General features: G+C 41.9%; 1 protein-coding gene across 8 annotated transcripts in view; it reads left to right on the top strand.

Annotated features, from left to right (window-relative positions):
- Nucleotides 1-23427, top strand: part of STARD13 (StAR related lipid transfer domain containing 13) — a 493680-nt gene that overhangs the window by 391400 nt on the left and 78853 nt on the right. The window contains exon 2 of one of the 8 annotated variants that reach the window (XM_038387630.2): nucleotides 12397-12477. The exons of the other annotated variants lie outside the window; for them this stretch is intronic. Within the exon in view, the coding sequence (XP_038243558.1) occupies nucleotides 12468-12477 (10 nt within the window). The 5' untranslated portion in view covers nucleotides 12397-12467. The remainder of the gene's footprint in view (nucleotides 1-12396; nucleotides 12478-23427) is intronic. 8 annotated transcript variants of the gene reach the window in all.

Raw genomic sequence — 23427 nt, 5'->3', positions numbered from 1 at the left:
AAGAGCAGCAAAAATAGAAAATGAAGCTTCTGTCTCTGGTGTCAGAGTAGCAGCCATGTTAGTCTGTATCCAAAAAAAGAAAAGGAGTACTTGTGGCACTTTAAAGACTAACAAATTTATTTGAGCATAAGCTTTCTTGAGCTACAGCTCACTTCATCGGATGCATGTAGTGGAAAATACAGTGGGGAGATTTTATATACACAGAGAACATGAAACAATGGGTGTTATCATACACACTGTAACGAGAGTGATCAGGAAAGGTGAGCTATTACCAGCAGGAGAGCGGGGGAGGGGGTATGAAACCTTTTGTAGTGATAATCAAGGGTGGGCCACTTCCAGCAGTTGACAAGAACGTGTGGGGGGGTGAGGTATAACATGGGGAAATAGTTTTACTTTGTGTAATGACCCGTCCACTCCCAGTCTTTATTCAAGTCTAAGTTAATTGTATCCAGTTGCAAATTAATTCCACTTCAGCAGTCTCTCCTTGGAATCTTTTTTTGACATTTTTTTGTTGAAGAATTGCCACTTTTAGGTCTGTAATTGAGTGACCAAAGAGATTGAAGTGTTCTCCGACTGGTTTTTGAATGTTCTAATTCTTGATGTCTGATTTGTGTCCACATACAAATGGACAGCTGGAGGCATATAGGTAGATTGTGTGATTCTTTTACGTAGAGACTGACCAGTTTGGCCAATGTACATGGCTGAGGGGCATTGCTGGCAGATGATGGCATATATCACATTAGTAGATGGGCAGGTGAACGACTCTCTGATAGTGTGGCTGATGTGATTAGGCCCTATGATGGTGTCCCCTGAATAGATATGCAGACACAGTTGGCAACGGGATTTGTTGTAAGGATAGGTTCCTGGGTTAGTGGTTCTGTTGTGTGGTGTGTGGTTGCTGGTGAATATTTGCTTCAGGTTGGGGGGCTGTCTGTAAGCAAGGACTGGCCTGTCTCCCAAGATCTGTGAGCGTGATGAGTCGTCCTTCAGGATAGGTTATAGATCCTTGATGATGCATTGGAGAGGTTTTAGTTGGGGACTGAAGGTGATGGCTAGTAGCGTTCTTTATTTTCTTTGTTGGTCCTGTCCTGTAGTAGGTAACTCCTGGGTACTCTTCTGGCTCTGTCAATCTGTTTCTTCACTTCAGCAGCTGGGTATTGTAGTTGTAAGAACACTTGATAGAGATCTTGTAGGTGTTTGTCTCTGTCTGAGGGGTTGGAGCAAATGCGGTTGTAGCGTAGAGCTTGGCTGTAGACAATGGGTCATGTGGTGTGGTCTGGATGAAAGCTGGACGCATATAGGTAGGCATAGCGCTCAGTAGGTTTCTGGTATAGGGTGGTGTTTATGTGACCATCACTTATTAGCAATAAATTTGTTAGTCTCTAAGGTGCCACAAGTACTCGTTTTCTTTTTGTTTCTGATGTTGACTCTCACATGCAACCTCACTGCTGGAAAAACAAATGTATGGCACACTGTCTTAATAGCCATTCTGAGGCCTTGCAAACTTGTACCAGTGTCAAATTGCTAGGGCATTCCATTTGGTTGCCTCTTTCTGGTCACAGGCTTACAGGAATGTTGCCAAATATACAGTCATGGCTGGCTAAGCCAGACTTTTCTTAGAGGAAAGAAGAGGCGGGTAGAAAAGAGAAGAAATATGGCTGGAAAGGGGAAGGAAACAAATTCTCACATCCCAGGTGTAGCTGGGATTTAGCCAGAGCCGTTGGAGGTAGAGATGGTGATGTCATCTGGGTCTCTTTTTGTTTAGAACATCTCTCAAAATCAGGATGAAGAAGGCCCAACAGTATTACAGTAGACCTCTGGGCCCCAGGAGACAGTTGGGGTGGCATCAGTGATGGTAAAATTTGGTGCAGTGGTTGTTGGCAGACAGCTGCTGCTTCTTCTGGATATTTTCCCCCAATATTTTCTTGTAAGGATCCCAAAATGGGTGGTGGGTGGAATAGCCCATTCCCCTCATTATTTTGTTCACCAAGTAGGCCTAATTTCCAACCCATCCAATGTGGTCCATTGATTGCCATTACCACACTTCTCTTGTTTACCAGCATGATGATAACACAGTCCTTGAATTATACTAGTAGTCCTTTTTTGTATGGATTAATAAAGTCTGTCTATCTCCACTTTGCACTTTTCTCATCAACATATGTAGTTATAAGCTATTGTGACATTTTATGAATTCTCGTTCCCTTTTCACAACTGAGCTCATAATCGGGTAAATTTGTAGGCCCTATTATCACAACCCTACTTCACTACTTCTTCCACTTCCCTAGCTTAAACTCCAACTCTCTGTATCAGTGGGTATGTCTTCACTGAAGCTGGAAGGGGCAATTTCCAGGTCTAGTAAACGTACGCATACTAGCTCCCATCAGGCTAGCACGCTAAAAATAGCAGTATGTGCTGATGGTCTCAGATGTGATGGTAGGGTGTTTAGCCCCTTCTGCTGCTTGCACAGTCATGGCTACACTTCGGTTTTTAGCATGGGAGTCTGACCAGAGCTAGCATAGGTATACCTTCCAGCTTGAATGTAGACATACCCATAGTTACTGTGTTCCTGGCTGACAACTGTGTTGGGACACCTTTTAGCGACTGTCAGTTTCACTCTTTAAGCTAATTGATCTAGTCCTTCCCCTGCCTCTTGGCAGATCTACCCAAGGAGGAAAATAGTCTAGTGATTAAACCAGTGGACTGTGGGTCAAGGCACTACTTTCCTTTCTCAGCTCTACCACTTAGGGCTTGTCTACACTTGAAATGCCACAACGGCACAGCTGCAATGGTGCTGCTGTGTCATGGAAGCACTTCAGCTACCTACACTGATGGGAGGGGTTCTCCCATCGGTGTAGGAATTCATCTCCCTGAGAGGCAGGAACTAGGTTGGTGGAAGAATTCTCCTGTCAACCTAGCGCTGTCTATACCATGGGTTAGGTTGGTTTTACATTATTCAAGGGTGTGGATTTTTTACACCCCAGAGCAGTGCTTAATTTGTAATGAAAGAGGTGCCGGGGCTCAAGCAATTAGATGCCAGGACTCAAGCAATGTATTTACTTTCATAACTGATGCAGCAAGCCCAGAGGGGCCAGGGCTATAAACTGCCAAGCCGAGAGGTGCTAGGACTCAGCCCTGGCAAGCCGTGGCCCAAATTAAGCCCTGCCCCTGAGCAATGTAGCTGGTTTGACCTATCCTTTTAGTTTTGAGCAGGCCTCAGTTGCTATGTGACACTGAGCAAATCCCATCTTTCTGTGCCTTTGGGTACTTATTTACATAGGTGATTTGGGGAAAGGGATGGGGTGGTGGTGGGGGCAGAGCAGGGGTGGGAAGAGGCGGGATGGGGTGGGAGCTTAGGGCAAGGAGGTGGGGGCAGGGTCTGGAATGGAGCAGGGGACTGAGCACCGCGCCTATCCCCCGGGCCCAGAGGAAGCCAGCCCCTATGCTTGTTTATACAATGGGGCTATACCCACCAGTATTTTTTTTCATGGGATTGAGTTTGCATTAGTGAGTGTTTTGTAAAATGCTTTAACACTCTGAGATGAAAAGTGCAATATAAGAGTGCCATGTTATTCGAATCTAGGTAAATATTCATGCTGTCTTTACATTCATTAACATCAACTGCTCCCTTTACTTTGTTTACCAATGTGTTTTTCGTTCTAATGATACTCTGGGAGAAAAAGCCACATCTGATATGTAACCTGTAACTATCTTTTTAATTCTGAATTGACGCAGAACCTAAGAGGGAGCAAAGCTGCCAAACCTTCATGCTCCCCTGATCCCTGGCTCATCAGTCCCTCCAGAGTAAATTAGAACAGCTCAGGGAAGTAATAACCAAGGGGATGGGGGGCTTTATGTTGGCTGGGCATCAATGGAGCACGGTGTGCTCAGGCTACACTTCCTCCTTCCCCAGTATATTCCCTAAAAAGCTGCTTTGTCAGCTATACACCAGCCAGGGGTTGCCCCCAACCAAAGGAATCTCTGACTGATCATTAAGGCCAGCTTTAAGGTTGTTTGGGCCCAAAACAGCCTCACTGGGGCTACTGAGCTGTCCCTATATCTCTTTTAGGTTTGCCAACTTTCTAATTGCCCAAAACTGAACACCCTAGCCGCGCTCCCTTCCCCAAGGCCCCGCCCCCTTCCCTGAGCACCCCCCCGTCCCACTCACTACATTCCCCATCCCTCGGTGGCTCGCTCTCCCTCACCCTCACTCACTTTCACTGGGCAGGGGCAGGAGGTTGGGGTGTGGGCAAGGGTGAGGGCTCTAACTGGGGGTGTGGGCTCTGGGGTGGGGCCAGATATGAGGGATTCAGGGTGTGGGAGGGGGCTCTGGGCTGGGGCAGGGAGTTGGGTGCAGGAGGGGATGAGGGCTCCAGCTGGGTGTGCAGGCTCTGGGATGCAGGAGGGTTTGGGGGGCTCAGGGCAAGAGGTTGGGGTGCAGGAAGGGGTACGGGCTCTAGGCTGGTGCTGGGAATGAGGGATTTTGGGTGCAGGAGGGGGCTCTAGGCTGGGGGATGGGGCCAAGGGATTCGGAGTTCAGGAGAGTGCTGCAGGTTGAAGCATAAGGTTGAGGCATGGGAGCGGGTGAGGGCTCTGGGCTGGAAGTGCTGGCTCTGGGGTGGGACCGAGGATGAGGGTTTTGGGGTGCAGGATGGGGCTCCAGGTTGGGGCAGGGGGGGCTCAGGCCTGGGGCAGGGGGTTGGGGCACAGTCTTACCTGCAGTTGCTCCCAGTGAATGGCGCAGCGGGAGTGAGGCAGGTTGCCCACCACTGAGCTAAAGCTTCTTTAAATCTAATCATTCTTACCTGGATAGCTCCCTTAAAACAGTTTGTTTATAAAGCAAGACACCCACTCTCCTAAAATAAAGTATTCTTCTGCCAACATCTAACATGGCTACTCTTTACAAATGAAATGTTTTGGAACGTATTGTACCTGTACTTTGGGCACATCATCACTTTTTATTGTAACCATTACTTGACTAGTTAAAGTTCATCCTTTTGTGTTTCATGACATAGTGTGGGGAAAGGATATTACAAAGGGTAAGAGTTATAGCTTTCTCTTGTTTTCTTATCAGGCTAAGGCAAAAAACAGACAACTTGAGAATACTTGTAAAACATGACTGGGCTGAAACCTATGTAAACTGTGAGATCTTACGTAATATGCCACTGAATCTCTTTGTGTATGAAATATATGGCAACAGCAAAGCCATTTCAGAAAGGAAACCTCTGTATGAGGTGGTTTGTTGTTTTCGGTAGTTTGTTTGTTTAGTTTTTCAGAATAAAGTACATGTACATGTGCTTTTATAAGAGTTAACAAGAATCATGACATTTTCTTATCTCATGAAAAGGATGACTGTTTGTGAAACTTTAAAAGCTCCAGTAAACCTTTACAAGTTTCTCCAATCTACCAAGTGTAGCAAATTTAATGGTGTTAAGTCAATTACCACTCAGTATGAACTAGGGTTGCCAGTTTTTGGTTGGACGTATTCCTGGAGGTTTCATCACATGACATCATCTTCAATTAAAGATTAAATTCCCGGAGACTCCCGGACAATCTGGAGGGTTGACAGCCCTTTGTCTGAATATTTAGTTAAAACGCATGCATAGATCAAGTAGGCTTTGTATATTATGTGATCATAATCTTCACAAGCAAGACTTCCAGCCAAACCCAATGGTAACCCAAGGTTTCTTAAACTCAAAAGTAAGGTCATCTAATGAAAAGTGCATTGGTATAATATTCAGGCCATCCAAGCAATTGGGTTTTGCTAGGGCGTTGCTTTAATTAAACAACCAAAAAGTAAAAATGGGATTCTGCCAGGAGAGTTAGTATTAAGGCTCAGTTTCCATCCGTTGCAACACATTAAGACAAGTTAAAAGCATCCATTGTTTGTTTGAAGAACTGTTTTATGGTGAGGCACAAACAGGGATGGATTGAGGTTAGGAGTCCTGAATTTTCTAGCTTTTGTGTGTTTAAATCAAATCTTAATGTTGTAACAGCTTCTATTAAATCTGTGTATGTGATGGGTGGCTGAAGGCATTGCTAATGAGATACAGTATTTCACCTACAGGTAAAAATTTCCCCAGGTCAATGGAGCTGGAAGGGATTACTGGTTGACAGCTGTTGAGTGGTTTATGAGAAATGAGTTGGTGGTTTCAGCCTAGCCCCTAATGGATGGGGGCTCCAAATCACTAAATCCACTATCACATGAGCAGCCTTAGATTCATAGATTCATAGATACTAAGGTCAGAAGGGACCACTCTGATCATCTAGTCCGACCTCCTGCACAGCGCAGGCCACAGAATGTCACCCACCACTCCTATGAAAAACCTCACCCATGTGAAGCCTTGTTAGCCTTCTTGGCAGAAAGGCCTGACAGTGAATGGGAAGGAAGACTGAACTAACCTTCCCCTACTAGAGATGGTCCTTCGTGCCAGGCTTGGAGTATATTTGTAACAGAGTGTCAGTGGCATGTGCCGCTGCCTGTGCTATACTTGCTCTGTGACTAAGTAGAGGATGGAAGCTGCCAATCCATTGCCTTCCACGAGCCCCACTAAATTAGAAAATTAAAAAGTGTCATACAATGGTCACATCAGGCCTACTTTCAGGGGGGTGTTTGGAGGCACCACTGCCCCAATCGCCTCTCACCACCTCCCCGCTGAGATGGCTAAGCCAGCAGCTGCTTCTTTGAACCTCCCAGCAGTGCTGCCCTGACAGCTCAGTAATCCCAGCAATAGCTCGGCCACTAGCCAAACCTCCCTCCCAGCCCACTAAGACTGGAATTCCCCCCCCCCCGCCCCACAGTGCTCTTTGGCCACCAGCATGGCCCTAACTCACCATACCTCCAAAAACTCCTCCCAATCCCCTCAGCCGGTAGCTTCTCCCTGAGTGCTGCCTTTAGCAGCTCTCGCTTCCACACAGCAGTTGCAGGCTAGATATGTCAGTGCCCCCCTTCAATCCTCTCCCATTCAGTACTCTTCCATTCCTCTAACCACTACTCCTTCCCCCCCTTGCTACCTCCTCCTGAGTCCCCTGTCCTACCTACACCGTCCCTTTACACTCTCTCCCTACCCACTGAGCTCAGACTCCAGGAAAGGGCTTTGCCTCTTCTCCCAACCCAGTTGAGCATGTCATGGAGCCATCACTCCTTCCTTCGTGTCTGCCCCTTGCAGGGTTTCATAGGGCTGTCATGGAGTCAAAGGGGAGCATGGGGCCCTTTTTCCTTTGAGAGGAAAATGATGATAATTTTCTTGTTTGGAAAAGCTGGACATATCTTTGTTTGCTGTCAATATGTGTGCTCCCCCAGCAGCTAGTGAACTCAATTAGTTTTCAAATAAGAGGATGCTGTGTAGAACAGCAGAAATGATTGTTTCTATTTATGCAGCTATGTCCTCTAAATTATGAAGAAATCTGAGCTTTATCAGAATATGCAATCTCTTAACAAGGAGTGAGAATTACAAAATTTAAATGAAAATTATGATGTGTATTTCTCCTGTTTTTCTCAGCCAATGAGCACAGAATATAGGCACATAATAATGTTTAACACTTATACAGTGCTTTACATCTTCAAAGGACTGTAGAAACTTGACTAATTAGTACATATATCCATATTAGCATATGGTTAGTAATCAGATACAATTGCCAATCTTTTCATTACTGAAACCTCTGAAGAAGAAAGACACTATTTTATTTAGTTTGTTGTCATTTATATACCCAAAGCTACTATTCCATATCCTAAGCTAATCATTTGGGAAAATACAGCCATTCTGCACTTCAGAGAATACATCAAAAAGAACCAGAACCAGTTAACTTAATTTTTTTACCCTTCTGAAAATTAAGGGCCTCAACCAAAGACAATTAAAGTCAATGGTAGTATGTCCATGAGATTTGGATCAGGCATAAAAAGAGCTAAACTGCTTTATTTTAAAAAAAATCTGTTAAAAATCATCAGCCTTCAAAAAATCAAGCCATAAAAATAGGGTCCTGAAAATTAAAACACTGCCAGACCTTTAATGCAGCAGTAGAAACACCATTGCTGTAGTACATTTATATTATTCATCCTAGCTTCTTGACTCAGATTCAGCAGACAGCTATAGTGCTGTCTTAATTCCACAGGCCTAGTTGCTATGACATCAAAATTAGAAAAATATCTGTCAGCTCCAGTTGGCTGAGCACAGACTGGGCTTTAGTTGGGTGAACATGAGGAGTAATTTAGGGAGTCATGAGGAGATACCCTAAGAGTAAAAATATTCTCCATGGTTTTTTGCTTAAGCGGATAAGGAATTTGGAACATTATTGGGTTGCTGGAAAACCTGGACTTTATTTAGTTGTATTGAGAGTGGAATTCTCTGTATGTCTAAATCGGAAATCTCCACTTCTGCTGAAAGATGCACATAGTGACGTGTAAAATATATTTTGCAAAAAATTCTAAACTAAACTCAAGACTAGTGATTAAAAACACACTGTGGGACAGATTCTGTCATCTTTACTCATCATTAATAGTACCTTACTCTGTGAGTGGCCCCATTGCTTTTAATGGGATTCCTCTTGGTATAAGGTTTTAATCTTTAATAGAGTGGTAGAATTTAGCCTTTAATTAAAATCAAAATATTGTACCAAATATAAGTATTGTTGGCCAAATTCTGTTCCCATTCACACCAGTGCAAACAAAAGCAGAATTTGTCCATACGTATATTTTACACACACACACACCCAGACACACACACACACACACATATATTAGGGCTGTCAATTAATCACAGTTAACTTGTGCGACTAACTCAAAAAAATTAATCGCAATTAAAAACATTAATCGCAATTAATCGCAGTTTTAATTGCACTGTTAAACAATAGAATACCAATTGACATTTATGAAATATTTTGGATGTTTTTCTACATTTTCATATATATTGTAATCTGTGTTGTAACTGAAATCAAAGTGTATATTACTTATTACAGATATTTGCACTAAAATGATAAACAATAGAAGTAGTATGTTTCAGTTCACCTCATTCAAGTACTGTAGTGCAATCTTTGTCATGAAAGTGCACCTTACAAATGTAAATTTTTTTTGTTACATTACTGCACTCAAAAACAAAACAATGTAAAACTTCAGAGCCCACAAGTCCACTCAGTCCTACTTCTTGTTCAGTCAATCGCTAAGACAAACAAGTTTGTTTACATTTACAAGAGATAATGCTGCCCTCTTCTTATTTACAAAGTCACCAGAAAGTGAGAACAGGCATTTGCATGGCACTTTTGTAGCTCGCATTGCAAGGTATTTATGTGCCAGATATGCTTAACATCCATATGCCCCTCATGCTTCGGCCACCATTCTAGAAGACATGCTTCCATGTTGCTGATTCTCGTTATAAAAATAATGCGTTAATGAAATCTGTGACTGAACTCCTTGGGGGAGAATTGTATGTCCCCTTCAGTTTTACCTGCTTTCTGCCATATATTTCATATTATAGCAGTCTTGGATGATCACCCAGCACATATTCGTTTTAAGAAGTCTTTCACTGCAGATTTCACAAAATGCAAAGAAGATACCAATGTGAGATTTCTAAAGACTGCTACAGCACTCGACCCAAGGTTTAAGAATCTGAAGTACCTTCCAAAATCTGAGAGGGATGAGGTGTGGAGCATGCTTTCAGATGTCTTAAAAAAGCAACACTCCAGTGCAGAGAATACAGAACCTGAACCACCAAAAAAGAAAATCAACCTTCTGCTGGTGGCATCTGACTCAGATAATGAAAATGAACATGCGTCGGTCCGAACTGCTTTCGATTGTTATCAAGTAGAACCCGTCATCAGCATAGATGCATGTCCCCTGCAATGGTGGATGGAGCATGAAGGGGCATACGCATCTTTAGCGCATCTGGCATGTAAATATGTTGCGACGCCAGCTACAACAATGCCATGCGAACGCTTGTTCTCACTTTCAGGTGACATTGTAAACAAGAAGCGGGCAGCATTGTCTCCTGCAAATGTAAACAAACTTGATTGGTTAAACAAGAAGTAGGACTGAGTGAAGTTGCAGGCTCTACAATTTTACATTGTTTTATTTTTGAATATGCAGTTTTTTGTACATAATCCTACATTTGTAAGTTCAACTTTCATAATAAAGAGATTTCAATACAGAACTTTTAATAGGTGAATTGTAAAATACTATTTATTTTGTTTTTTTACAGTGCAAATACTTCTAATAAAAATAAATATAAAGTGAGCACTGTACACTTTGTAGCTGTGTTGTAACTGAAACCAATATATTTGAAAATGTAGAAAACATCCAAAAATATTTAAATAAATGGTATTCTATTATTATTTAACCATGCGATTAATTGTGATTAAGTTTTTTAATCCTGCATTAATCATGATTAATTTTTTAATCAATTGACAATCCTAATCTATCTATCTATTTAAGAGAATATAAAAACACAAACTTTCAGATCCTATCCATATTCTTGGTTTAGCCTCTGGTGCTTTAATACTGTTGTTGGGGTATTTTTTTCCAATTGTCCACTGTCTGAAATCATTTTGAAAGAGCGCATTAATTTTCACTGAAAGCAATTATTTCCCAACATTGCTTCATTTCCAGTAAAAAAAGGAATGAGAACAAAGGCAATTGAACAAAGTATAACTTGTCTAAAATTTCATAAAATGCTCTTGCACAAGAATATATCAAGCCTGGGAAAATGTGTTCTTTTGTAAAAACATATTTTCCTTTGAAGTCACTGCTAGTTGCAATAGGTCACATAGCATATCAGTATGTGTGTTTATATAAGATAGAGCTAATTGGAAGTGTGTGATGTCAGAGTCACCATGGCAACTACTTTCTTATTGTCAATGCTGATTCCCCACTCTGGCACTTTGAGTGCAGAAGGTGGGGGCACGCAAGGATTTTAAAAATTAATACTGGCCACTCCCAGGCTTGTATTAAAGTCTCAAAGTTATAGCTTCTGTCTGATCTTGGATGGGTAGATGCTGCCACTACCCAAGTGCAAAAAAACCCCTTTTAGAACTTAGGAAGGCATACCTAAGAAGGCACACCTCAAGCCCTTTCACCCCCACCCCCCGCCCGGGGAAGAGCTGAGAAGAAAAACAAAGGAAGTCCGCTGTTGCCATCATCTAATTAAACAAGATGTGCACAAACCTCTTAGGACACAAAAATCCAATCCTGTTCTTAAAGATATATTTTATTAAAAACAAAAAGAAAGAAAATACATCTAAGAACTCAGACTATTGCTAGATTTTAAAAAGAACCACTAATAAGAATTAAGCATTAAAATAACTTTCCTGAAGTTCAGCTTAAAGGTTACAAGCAAAACAAAAGCACTTGGGGTTAGCACAGAGGAATCCACAGGCCATAAAGAAATAAAAGAGAGAAACCTAATCACGTCTTCCTAAACATTTCCTGATCTACTTACATATCTGGGGTTTCAAATGAGTAGTTTCTAGGTATGATCTGGTGATTTTTCGTACCTGGCCCACAGCTTTTTACACCATAGTTCCAGCCCTGTCTGCTCTGTCCCCTCTCTCTGGAGAACAACAACAGGCAGAAAAAGGGGAAGGTTTTTCCCCCAATTTTAAAAAGTTCTAGCCTTCCCATTGGCTCTTTTGGTCAGGTACCCATTCCCTTCCTTTTACCTATGGGCTTTTTTAACTCTTTACAGGTAAAGCAAGTAGAGAACATCTACTAACAGGGATTTTATAGTTAACTGGGAGTCTTCCCCCTCCCACACCATTTATCACACTTATTGATTAGCAGAATATACAATCTACTTCAGCGTTGCAGCACCTTACACATTCTTCTTTTTGAGAAGTGCTCTCATCTTTTCTGGACTCTAAATAAGATCATTCCTCTGAGGTACAAAAACATAATTCTTCTAACACTGAGTCCTTTGGAGTTGCTCTTTGTGGTATTTTATGAACCTGACAAAAAGACTAATGTATCAAAAGTATGAGTATATAATGGAAACTATATTTATATACTGATTTCTTATTATAATGCTACTTCTATACTTTATACAGTCTTTCGTCCAAAGATTTTAAAGCTCTTTTAATAATGCTGCATAGAACCCCTGTGAAGTAGGTATTTTATATTTCTCATTTTACAGATGGATAAGCTGAGGTTTAGAAAGATTTAAACATGTCCTCAGGTTACAAAGTGAGACTGGTAGAGTTGTGAATACAGCCAGTGTTGGTGACCTGAATCCCAGCTCCCTGCTCTAACCACAATGGGCCACTTCATCTTGAATGGTCAGTTGAAGCAAGTGTTAACTACCTATGCTAAACAATCTTTTCCACCTTGTATTTAGCTGTGACATTCTGCTTATGTTTCCCAGACCTGAAGAGCTCTCTGTAAGCTCAAAACCTTGTCTCTTTCTCTCTCTCCAACAGAAGATGATCCAATAAAAGATATTACCTCACCCACCTTGTCTGTCTAACCACAAGACTCCTTCTTTCCACTTATGCCTAGAGGTGTGTCATACCAATTCTTTTTTTATTAATATTATTATGGTGTGCAAAGGCCCAGTTAGGATCAAGGTCCCATTGGTGCTGTACAAACATGTAGGAGGACTTGGTTCTGCCTTCAAGAGCTTACACGGAGCACAAGTAAGTGTGACAAACAAAAAGGAGGAAGGGGGAAGACATGGGTAACAGTAATAGGTTTACGTGAATACACAGGCCAGTTAAGTGCACAACTTAGTTGTTCCAATTTGTGTAAAATACTATTTGGTTATTTTGATTTGCTTTTAGTATTTTTTTCTTGTTTTTGGTTGTATTTATTTTTTTTCTTTTTTGCCTTCTGACTTGGCCCAGCCACTATTAGACAGTTGATTTCTGGTAGGCATCACAGCAGAAGGGAATGGGAAATTCATAGATTTTCAGGCCAGAAGGGACCACTGTGGTGTAGTCTGACCTCCTATATAATACAGACAATAGGACTTCTCTGAATTAATTCCTGGTTGAACTAGAGTGTATCTTTTAGGAAAGCCTCCAATTTTGATTTTAAAATAATCAGTGGTGAAGAATCCAACCCTTGGTAAGTTGTTCCAATGGTTAATTACCCTCACTGTTAAATATTTGCATCTTATTTCCAATTTGAATTTCTCTATCTTCAGCTCTTAGGAAGAAGAGTATAATAACTTTACAGATTAATTTAGGGAGGGTGCCCCATGCATAGGAGGCAGCATGGAAAAAATCACAATGTTGGTTGTGAAAGAGTAAATAAATGTAAAAGTAAATGTTAAGCCAAAAAGAAATTATTTCTACTCAAAGCTAAATGTGGTAGAGGAATTGGAAACAAAGAAAGCATAATCATATATGCAATCTTAATATTAACAATTTACAAATTATTACAATGGTTTTATTTACACACCATCCAAGAGTGCATCTGGTGAGAACTGGTTGTCAATACATAGCAGAAAAAACAAAGCTCAACATCTCTAGCACATTCTTTAGATATAATAGTTCCTGGCAATTACACATCCTATTAGTTGTTATCTAAATATTTATCTTCAGCAAAATTATGAGAAGTGCACAGTCGGAGAGAAAACCCACACTCTTTTTACTGTATGCCTTAAAGATGGAATTGTGCTCAGCCAAATGCTTGGTTTCTGGTTTTATTCTGTATTTTGTTTTCGCGGATAACACTGAAAAAAAAGAGAAGAAAGACTGGGATGGATGGCAAGCAGCGACAAAGACACTGGGTCTGAGACTGTGGCTTTTAAATGCTGTTTGCCGTGCTAAGTCAGAGACCATAATATGAAATCATTTTAAAAATATTTTGGCTTAAGACAGGTCAACAACAAGCTTTCCTAGCAACGGGGTTCAGCACAGTATAGATCTTCATTTTTCTACAAGGCAGTTGCAGATTTTACACCAACTTGTTGGGACAACTCCTCAGCTGGGGTAAATTGAAACAGCTCCATTGGCTTCTGTGTAGTTGTAGCTCAGGCCCATTGTAATTAGCATTATTTTACCAAGCGTTTGAAAAGTCACCTAAATTAAAGATGGGATTGTATTGGAGAGGCAGTGGGGTCTAGGGGCTAGGGGACTGGATTAGGACTCGGAGATCAGGCTTCTTTTTCTGCCTTTGATAAGTCTCTACACCTTTGTTTTCCCTCCCATCCTTTCTCTGCCTTACCTATTAAGATTGTAACCTCTTCAGGGCAAGGACTGTCCCTCACTATTAGTACAGCACCAGCACAATGGGGCCCTGATCCCAGTTGTGGCCGCTGGGTACTATTGGAATACAAGTAATAATATTTGTGCATATTTCTCCCCTCACCCCACAAAATTTCAGGGGTAACTCTGTTTCACTAGTTGTTTTGTATACTTTTCACCTGCTATCAGTGACAGATGTGTGTCTGCAGCCTTGGGCTGTGGGTTGGTTGGTAGAGTGGGGAGAGAGTCCCTTCTGCTAGGACGTTGAGTGGTTGATTGGGGAAAGGGTCTCCTTTAGTTCTTTACATGGGTGGGTCTCCCCTGACTGCTGGTGGTCTCCTTTAGCTGGCTTGGTGCGGGGGCAGGTAGCAGTATAGGTCTTCTTCTGGGTGTTGGGGATGGGGCTCAAGGGTCCTTCCCAATAACTGGCTCTTTAAACTCTTGGCTGGGGCTGGGCAGGTGAAAATGGGGTGGGGGGAGAGAGAAGAAGTGGGCTGCAGGACTCCCATTCAGGGTAACTGAAGCTCCACCTCCTCTTTGTTTGTATCTAAAGTGGCCAGCAATGTATGGATAGAAGTGTGAGGACAGCATGGTGCATCTCACAGCCACCCCAGCAGCACTGCTGGGGGATGCAGGAGTAGTGTGCTCCTAGGAGCAGCTGCTGTGAGTATGGCAAAAGCAGGACCAACCTATACTCGGCAGCTGCATGCATGGGTAGCAGTTGGTCTAGTTCCAGCCTTAGAGTGGACTGAAAGTTAACAATCTGAGCTGACACTAGCATTTTTTGGTAGTCTCCAAAACAATTCACCCATCCACCAAGTGTCACCAGCTCTTCTCCTCCATGAGCACAGTCCTGTGCAAATGGTTGGCCTAGGGATTTTGGGGTTGGTGAACTGACTCTTTGCAATCCAAGCTTGTGGATGTCAGATGTGGGGACCTGCATGAAAAAACCCTTAAGCTTATTTTTACCAGCTTAGGTTAAAACTTCCCCAAGGTACAAACTATTTATCTTTTGCCCTTGGACTTTATTGCTGCCACCACCAAGCGTCTAACAAATATATAACAGGGAAAGAGCTTGCTTGGAAACGTCTTTCCCCCAAAAATCCTCCCAAACCCTACACCCCCTTTCCTCGGGAAGACTTGATAAAAATCCTCACCAATTTGCATAGGTGAACACAGACCCAAACCCTTGTATCTTAAGAACAATGAAAAAGCAATCAGGTTCTTAAAAGAAGAATTTTAACTGAAGAAAAAGTAAAAGAATCATCTCTGTAAAATCAGGATGGTAAATACCTTACAGGGTAATCAGATTCAAAACATAGAGAATCCCTCAAGGCAAAACCTTAAGTTACAAAAAGACACAAAAACAGGAATATACATTCCATTCAGCACAACTTATTTTATCAGCCATTTAAACCAAACAGAATCTAACGCATAGCTAGATTACTTACTAAGTTCTAAGACTCCATTCCTTTTCTGTTCCTAGCAAAAGCATCACACAGACAGAGAGAACCTTTGTTTCTCCCCCCCTCCTGCTTTGAAAGTATCTTGTCTCCTCATTGGTCATTTTGGTCAGGTGCCAGCGAGGTTATCCTAGCTTCTTAATCCTTTACAGGTGAAAGGGTTTTTCCTCTGGCCCGAGGGATTTTAAAGGTGTTTATCCTTCCCTTTATATTTATGACAAAGCCAAACTTAACTGACTCCTTTTACATTAAAAAGGATATGAGTTGATGGGAAGGATCTGCAGGTTCTTTCCATCCTCTTGCAGAAATGGAACCCACAGCTGCTTGTTCCTTTTCACCATCATAATCGGTTTAGATACATTTACATTTTCAAGGTTGGCTGCACAAGGAAAAGGGCTAGAATTTTTGTTTGTTTTTAATTAATGAAAGCTGAGGTTATCTATCCTTCATGGGACTTGCAATCTTTAAACCAAGATTGGATATCACTAACAGATATGCTCAAGCTCCATCTGAAATTATGGGCTTGATGTAGAAATGAGTGGATGAGGTTCTATGGTCTATGTTATGCCGGAGATTAGACTAGAGCAGGGGCTCTCAAATTGAGGGTCGGTACCCCTCAGGGGATCGCGAGGTTATTACATGAGGGTTGTGAGCTGTCAGCCTCCACCCCAAACCCTGCTTTGTCTCCAGCATTTTTAATGGTGTTAAATATATAAAAAGTGTTTTTAATTTATAAGTGGGGGTCACACTCAGAGGCGTGCTGTGTAAAAGGGGTCACCACTACAAAAGTTTGAGAACCACTGGACTAGAGGATCATAGCCTTATGTTAGCCTCCTAGTTTCCAAATGCCTGGCACCACAGTATGCGAGCACTGATAAAGGAGTCGCCGGGGAAGAATTTGGTCGGAGCTGATCAAGCACAGTGAATAACTAGACCACTGTACCAATGGTAAATGTTACACTAATATGTTACTCTGATAAAATAGCATTTGTTTTAGTATAGGCTGTTGCACTGATATCTTTTAACATTTTTATTAACACTATATAGCTCATTTACTAAAAGAATTATAAATTTATATGTTTATGTAACATTTTAAAATACATTAAAATGTGTATAAAATCAGTGAAAGGTTTTAGACCCTGAAATGTCTCTTGGCTTTATATATTACTTCATACCACTGCATACATTCAACCTGAGCTGTTGCAACCTTGATCTATCTTTGAGACAGAACTGGTTAGGACTATTACACGTTTGCAAGCAAAACTAGTATTTAATAATAAGGAATGTCCCATACATTAAATTGAATGATAAAGTCAGAGAGAATGTTGTGCTGAGCTTCTTCATCTCTCTGCCACAGTTATAGAGATACAAAAATAAAACAAAAAATCATAACTTGGGCCTAGGCTTTTTCACACTGTAAAGAAACAGTTTAAATTTGAAAAACGCAGTTTTTCCATTAATGAGGTTATGAAATTGTCAAAGGTCCAAATCATCAAAACATTGTATCCATTTTGGGTGCCTGTCTTTTAGAGGTGCTGACTGCCAACCACTCAAATTTAACTCTTTGGAACTGCAGGTTGTTTACTCTTCTGAAAATCAGCCCTTAAGAATCTCAACTAGGAGACCCAAAAACTGCATCACCCACCATTAGTGGGCACTTTTGGAAATGTATGCCATAATTATGAAAACACCTAGAAAATGAGATACAAAAAACTATATCAAATTAAAATTAAGCCGTAATTCTACAAAATCAATGGAAATCAACGTCTCAGCATTGTTTTGCCTAAACCTTAGTCCCACTAAAGTATTACAATGAGGGACATATTTTGCACTCACATATGCCAGACAATCTTGTTTTAAATCTGTTTTAGATTGTACAGACTCAAAATGGATGCTATCTAATCTGTACTTTGCTCATTATCATGTTCTGAGAGCCACAATACACCTGAGATGCCAAGTGACTTATGAGTCAAAGTCCTAATTTCAAAAGTGATTTAGGCACTTAGAAGCTACTTAGCCTCCTAAGTCACTTAGGCACTTTTAAAGATTTTATCCCTAGTGTAGTGTGAGGCTAAATCGCAGTGCCTGTGTCTGAAATTAAATTGCACACATGGAGAGGCACTATGTCTCACTCTATGTTCAAGTAGAGAAGCACCAAAATCATTGTCAGGACTCAATTAATAATAACTTACGTGCATCTTCTACTGAAATCACGAGATTTCAGGGGAGAACTGTTTCAGGGGAGAATTTTCCCATCTGTTTGTAAAGGCTGGCACGAGATAATAATGTCCAGGATCACAATCTGTGATATTTTCACACCAGACAATAGTACGTTACTGATGAGAACACTAGTAAAAATATAGCGGTGTTTATTTTAATATTTATCTAGAGAGACTTTTACTGTATTTTCACAATATGTGCAGTTATCATTGCATAATCCAGGGCAGGAGGTTCCCCTGGAAAAGAGAACAGTGAGTACCAACATGAGATATATGAGCAATGCCCTGTACTCTCAGGGTGCCTTGGAGGCATGCGCTTTGAACATCATCAGAACCTGAAAGCTCAAAGCATTAATTTAAAAAGCTCCTTGATGCTATTCTCTGAGACCAACAGCAAAATAACCTTTCCGAATAGATGAGGATAGTGATACAAAAGTAAGACCATTGTTATTCCATCAGGAAACTTGAGGTGGATTAAGCTACATATTTCAAAATTCAACTCAGCCCACTGTGTATAGTGGTTTGTGGAATTTTCCAGCTGCAGAATGTTCATACATAACAAGGACATGGGTGAGTGAGGAATTTAACTGATAAGCTGCTATACTATTTGGTTTTTATATAACAATGTTTTTACAAACACAAATGCCTTACTAAGAAAGTCACACATAATAAGCTAAAGAAAGAAGGATGGGTTAGAGCCCACAAGGGTAAGTCTAAATGTCTCCAAATATTTGGCATGTGCAAAATTTGAATCTGAATCCAAATTTTGCAAATGTCCCCTGTCTTTACAGTGATCAAACCAAAACCTTTTACTCACACCCCTCCCCCCCAATCAAGGAGTTTCATATCTGGAGTCAGATCCACATTTTCCAGTTTGACTCCATCACTAATGTGAAGGCAGCACTTCAATAGAGATGATTCAGTTGCTTCAAGTGGGAGTGGTGGAGGGGCCCAGTCACAAGTTGAAGAACCACCCTCCGTACCAAACAGTTTTGAGGAGAGGATAAAGATGTATCCAAAAATGGAGTGGAGGATTAGGTGGGTGTGAGATCACAGTGGAGTGAGTTCATGAAAGTTTTTGAAGACCAGGGGATTTTTTAATTGAATTAGAAGTATGAGAAACCAATCATGCTGACAGAAGACAGAGGTGGTATGATCCTGCTTCCTGGAAAGAGAAGAGTGTCATCCTGGGTTTAGGAGCTAGGGCTTTCTAAATTCTTGTGGATTCCTAGCAAACAGACATATCTAATAATAAAATAATCTTTGCTAGGAATGACAGAAAAGAAAGGGTCTAAATACCTTAAGAACTCAGTAAGTAGTTATAGATCAATCTAGGCAGTTATGAAAAGAAGATGCACATTTTAATTCCTAATGAAAGCCCACAGGATAGCAGCCCAGTAGATGTGGGTCAGGAATAACCTTACTCTTTAAAATTTCTTAGGACTTGCATCTTGGCTTGTCCCTTCAGATCTCTCCCTCTCCTGGAGGCAAACTTGCCTTGGCCTTTATAATATAATGGTTGGGAACTCCAGCTGCATCATCCTTTCATGGGTCCGCTGCATCCAGAACTATTGTTCCCAGCTTTGGGCTACTCCTGAAGAGGTGACAGTCAATAACAAATACCCAAAGCCAACTTGGGTGCAGCACACCCAACATATGGCTCCTCTCAGCTTTACCCTGGTGGCCCAGCTGAGGGGTCTGAAACTAGCTTGTATGCTCCTATCTGTACCATGAACTGCTTACCAGTGGATTCACACTGACAATTAGGGAATGTGCTCCTGTGGAACACAAGGAGGCTTTCTCCTGGAGCTCTCCCTTTAGGAGGTGGGAGGGACACTACTGCCTGCTTACTATGGTGCTGGCTCTCTCCCAAAGACTGAGGTGCTAACAGTGCAGCAATACTATTTAGTCCTGCTGCCCTCTTCAAAGAAGGGCTTAGGCTGATCATCTTATCCCATTTAAAGGGAGCAGAGTAGTCTGTCTTGATCCCTTTTTGGCTCCCAAATAGCAAACCTTTCCTGACACTGTCGTCTTAAGTGTTCCTAGCATGTGCCCTATTGCAAGAGTCTTTGCACTTCTCCTCCCATCCCTCTCTCCCCCTCTCCTCCCCGCCCCACACAAATGACCATTGACCCTTCAGATCAGTGCAGGAGGTGCAGATCCATTTAATGAAGCTAATTAAAATTCTACCTTCCTTCCAGGACTGTCTTAGGACATAGCCACAGGCTTTGTCACAAATGAAGTGGAAAACAACAACAGGGACAGTTGTGTCTCTCGTTTTGCTTTGTAATTTACTGCAAAAATCTAGTCCGAGTCTATTCATTGCACACATAATTATATCACTAGGACAAGCTGTAAATCAAGGCATAAAAATAAGTCAACAGGTATAAAGGAAAGGAGCTAATTTGCTTCATTGGAGGGCAAGAATTGTGTTCAGAGATACTCAAGCCCAGCATCCGTGAAGTGAAATGTGGTAAACTGCACCCTCTCTCACATGTTTTGAGGTAGATCTATTGCATAGTTTCATAGCCTGCCTACTTTGTAGAGGACAGATGATGTCATCTTTTCATATGTGACATTATCTAAAACCTTGCAAAGCATACTGGGCATTTTTAAATGAAAGAAAACAAAATGAAAAAGAAGTGGGGAAGTGTGGAATCTCTATACTCATGTTCTAAAGATCATTGGGAACTGTGCCGTTCTGCTCAGGCTCTTAGTTGTAAGAAACACTCTATAAATAGTAACACCACCATGATAGTATAATGATAATTAGTACTACTGTAGCATGGTATAAATATTAACTAATTCAAAAGACTGAAACTATTCTTCCATTCTTTAAATCTCAATGTCTTTAAACAGTTAAATGGCTAATACGAGGGAGAAAGCAGTCCAGGAAAGCTGGCTGTATTTTAAAGAAGCCTTATTGAGGTTGCAGGAACATACCAACTCGATGTGCAGAAAGAATAGCAAATATGGTAGGCAACCAGGTTGGCTTAACAGAGAAACCTTCGGTGAGCTTAAACACAAAAAGGAAGTTTACAAAAAGTAGAAACTTGGACAGATGACTAGGGAGGAGTATAAAAATATTGCTTGAGCATGCAGGGGTGGCCAAAGCACAATTGGAGTTGCAGCTAGCAAGGGATGTGAAGGGTAACAAGAAAGGTTTCTACAGTTATGTTAGCAACAAGAAGAATGTCAGGGAAAGTGTGGGACCCTTACTGAATGGAGGAGGCAACCTAATGACAGATGATGTGGAAAAAGCTGAAGTACTCCATGCTTTTTTTACCTTGGTCTTCGCAGACAAAGTCAGCTCCCAGACTGCTGCTCTGGGCAGCAGAGTATGGGGAAGAGGTGAGCAGCCTCTGTGGTGAAAGAACAGGTTAAAGCAGTGGTGAGCAACCTGTGGCCCGTGGGCCACACGTGACCTATCAGGGTAATCCTGGTCACCCTAATCTCTTTATATGTCTAAGCTGTTCTTTTTGTATGGTAGGCGGTAGTTTCCAAGATATCAAAACCTAAAAAGATTAACTTAGTACAGGGTATAGCGTGAAGGAGCTAAAGCAGTGGTGGGCAACCTGTGGCCCGCAGGCCGCACGTGACCCATCAGGGTAATCCACTGACAGGCCACGAGACAGTTTGTTTGCATTGACCATCCACAGGCATGGCCGCCTGCAGCTCCCAGTGGCCGCAGTTCGCCATTCCCAGCCAATGGGAGCTGCGGGAAGCGGCAGCCAGCACATCCCTGCGCCCATGCCACTTCCGTGAAAACAATCAATGTAAACAAACTGTCTCGCGGCACACCAGCAGATTTCCCTGCTGGGTCACATGCGGGTTAAGGACTACTTTGAAAAGCTGGACATGCATAAGTCCATGGGGCCAGATGCAATGCATCTGAGGGTGCTGAGGGAGTTGGCTGATGTGATTGCAGAGCCATTGGCCATTATCTTTGAAAACTCATGGTGATCCGGGGAAGTTCCAGATGAAGGGAACTACAGACCAGTCAACCTCACCTCAGTCCCCAGAAAAATCATGGAGCATGTCCTCAAGGAATCCATTCTGAAGCACTTGGAGGAGAGGAAGGTGATCAGGAACAGTCAACATGGATTCACCACGGGCAAGCCATGCCTGACCAACCTGATTGCCTTCTATTATGAGATAACTGGCTCTGTGAATATGGGGAAAGCAGTTGATATACCTTGATTTTAGCAAAGCTTTTGATATGGTCTCCCACAGTATTCTTGCCAGCATGTTAAAAAGGTATGGATTGGATGAATGGACTATAAGATGGATAGAAAGCTGGCTAGATTGTTGGGCTCAATGGATAGTGATCAACAGCTCGTTGTCTAGTTGGCAGCTGGTATCAAGCGGAGTGCCCCGGGGTCAGTCCTGGGGTCAGTTTTGTTCAACATCTTCATTAGTGATCTGGATGATGGGATGGATTGCACCTCAAATTTGCAGATGATACTAAGCCGGGGGGAGAGGTAGATACACTAGAGGGTAGGGATAGAGTCCAGAGTGACCTAGACAAATTGGAGGATTGGGCCAAAAGAAATCTGATTAGGTTCAACATGGACAAGTGCAGAGTCATGCACTTAGGACAGAAGAATCCCATGCACTGTAGAGGCTGGGGAATGATTGGCTAATTGGCAGTTCCCCAGAAAAGGACCTGGGGATTACAGTGGATTAGAAGCTGGATATGAGTCAACAGTGTGCCCTTGTTACCCAGAAGGCTAATGGCATATTGGACTGCATTAGTAGGAGCATTGCCAGCAGATCAAGGGAAGTGATTATGCCCCTCTATCAAGCACTGGTGAGGCCACATCTGGAATATTGTGTCCAGTTTTGGGCCCCCCACTACAGAAGGGATGTGGACAAATTTGGAGAGAGTCGAGTAGAGGGCAATGAAAATGATTAGGGGGCTGGGGCACATGACCTACTAGGAGAGGCTGAGGGAGAGGCTTACTTAGTCTGCAGAAAAGAAGAGTGAGGGAGGATTTGATAGCAGCCTTCAACTACCTGAAGGGGGATCCCAAAGAAGATGGAGCTCGTCTGTTCTCAGTGGTGGCAGATGACAGAACAAGGAGCAATGGTCTCAAGTTGCAGTGGGGAAGGTCTAGGTTGGATATTAGGAAAAACTATTTCACTAGGAGGGGGTGAAGCACTGGAATGGGTCACCTAGGAAGGTGGTGGAATCTCCATCCTTAGAGGTTTTTAAAGCCCATATTGATAAAGCCCTGGCTAGGATGATTTAGATGGGGTTGGTCCTGCTTTGAACAGGAGATTAGATTAGATGACCTCCTGATGACTCCTCCAACCCTAATCTTCTATGATTCTATGAGTTTCATAGATACTAAGGTCAGAAGGGACCATTCTGATCATCTAGTCTGACCTCCTGCACAGCTGTTGTTTGTAAATACACAGTTTGAGAAGGATTTTTCTTTGCAAAAAGTAGATTAAAAGGCAATCATTATTATCAATGAACTATCTGTAGTTCTTTATATATTTAACTAGTTTTTCAAGATATGAATATAAATAAATACCCTATTTAAGGCTAATTTCAGACATTTTTACTCATGTAG

The sequence above is a fragment of the Dermochelys coriacea genome, chromosome 1 (assembly GCF_009764565.3).
Source record: "Dermochelys coriacea isolate rDerCor1 chromosome 1, rDerCor1.pri.v4, whole genome shotgun sequence".
NCBI classification, from domain to species: domain Eukaryota; kingdom Metazoa; phylum Chordata; order Testudines; family Dermochelyidae; genus Dermochelys; species Dermochelys coriacea.
The sequence above is the reverse complement of the archived record's forward strand: the minus strand, read 5'-3'. Positions and strand labels throughout refer to the sequence as shown.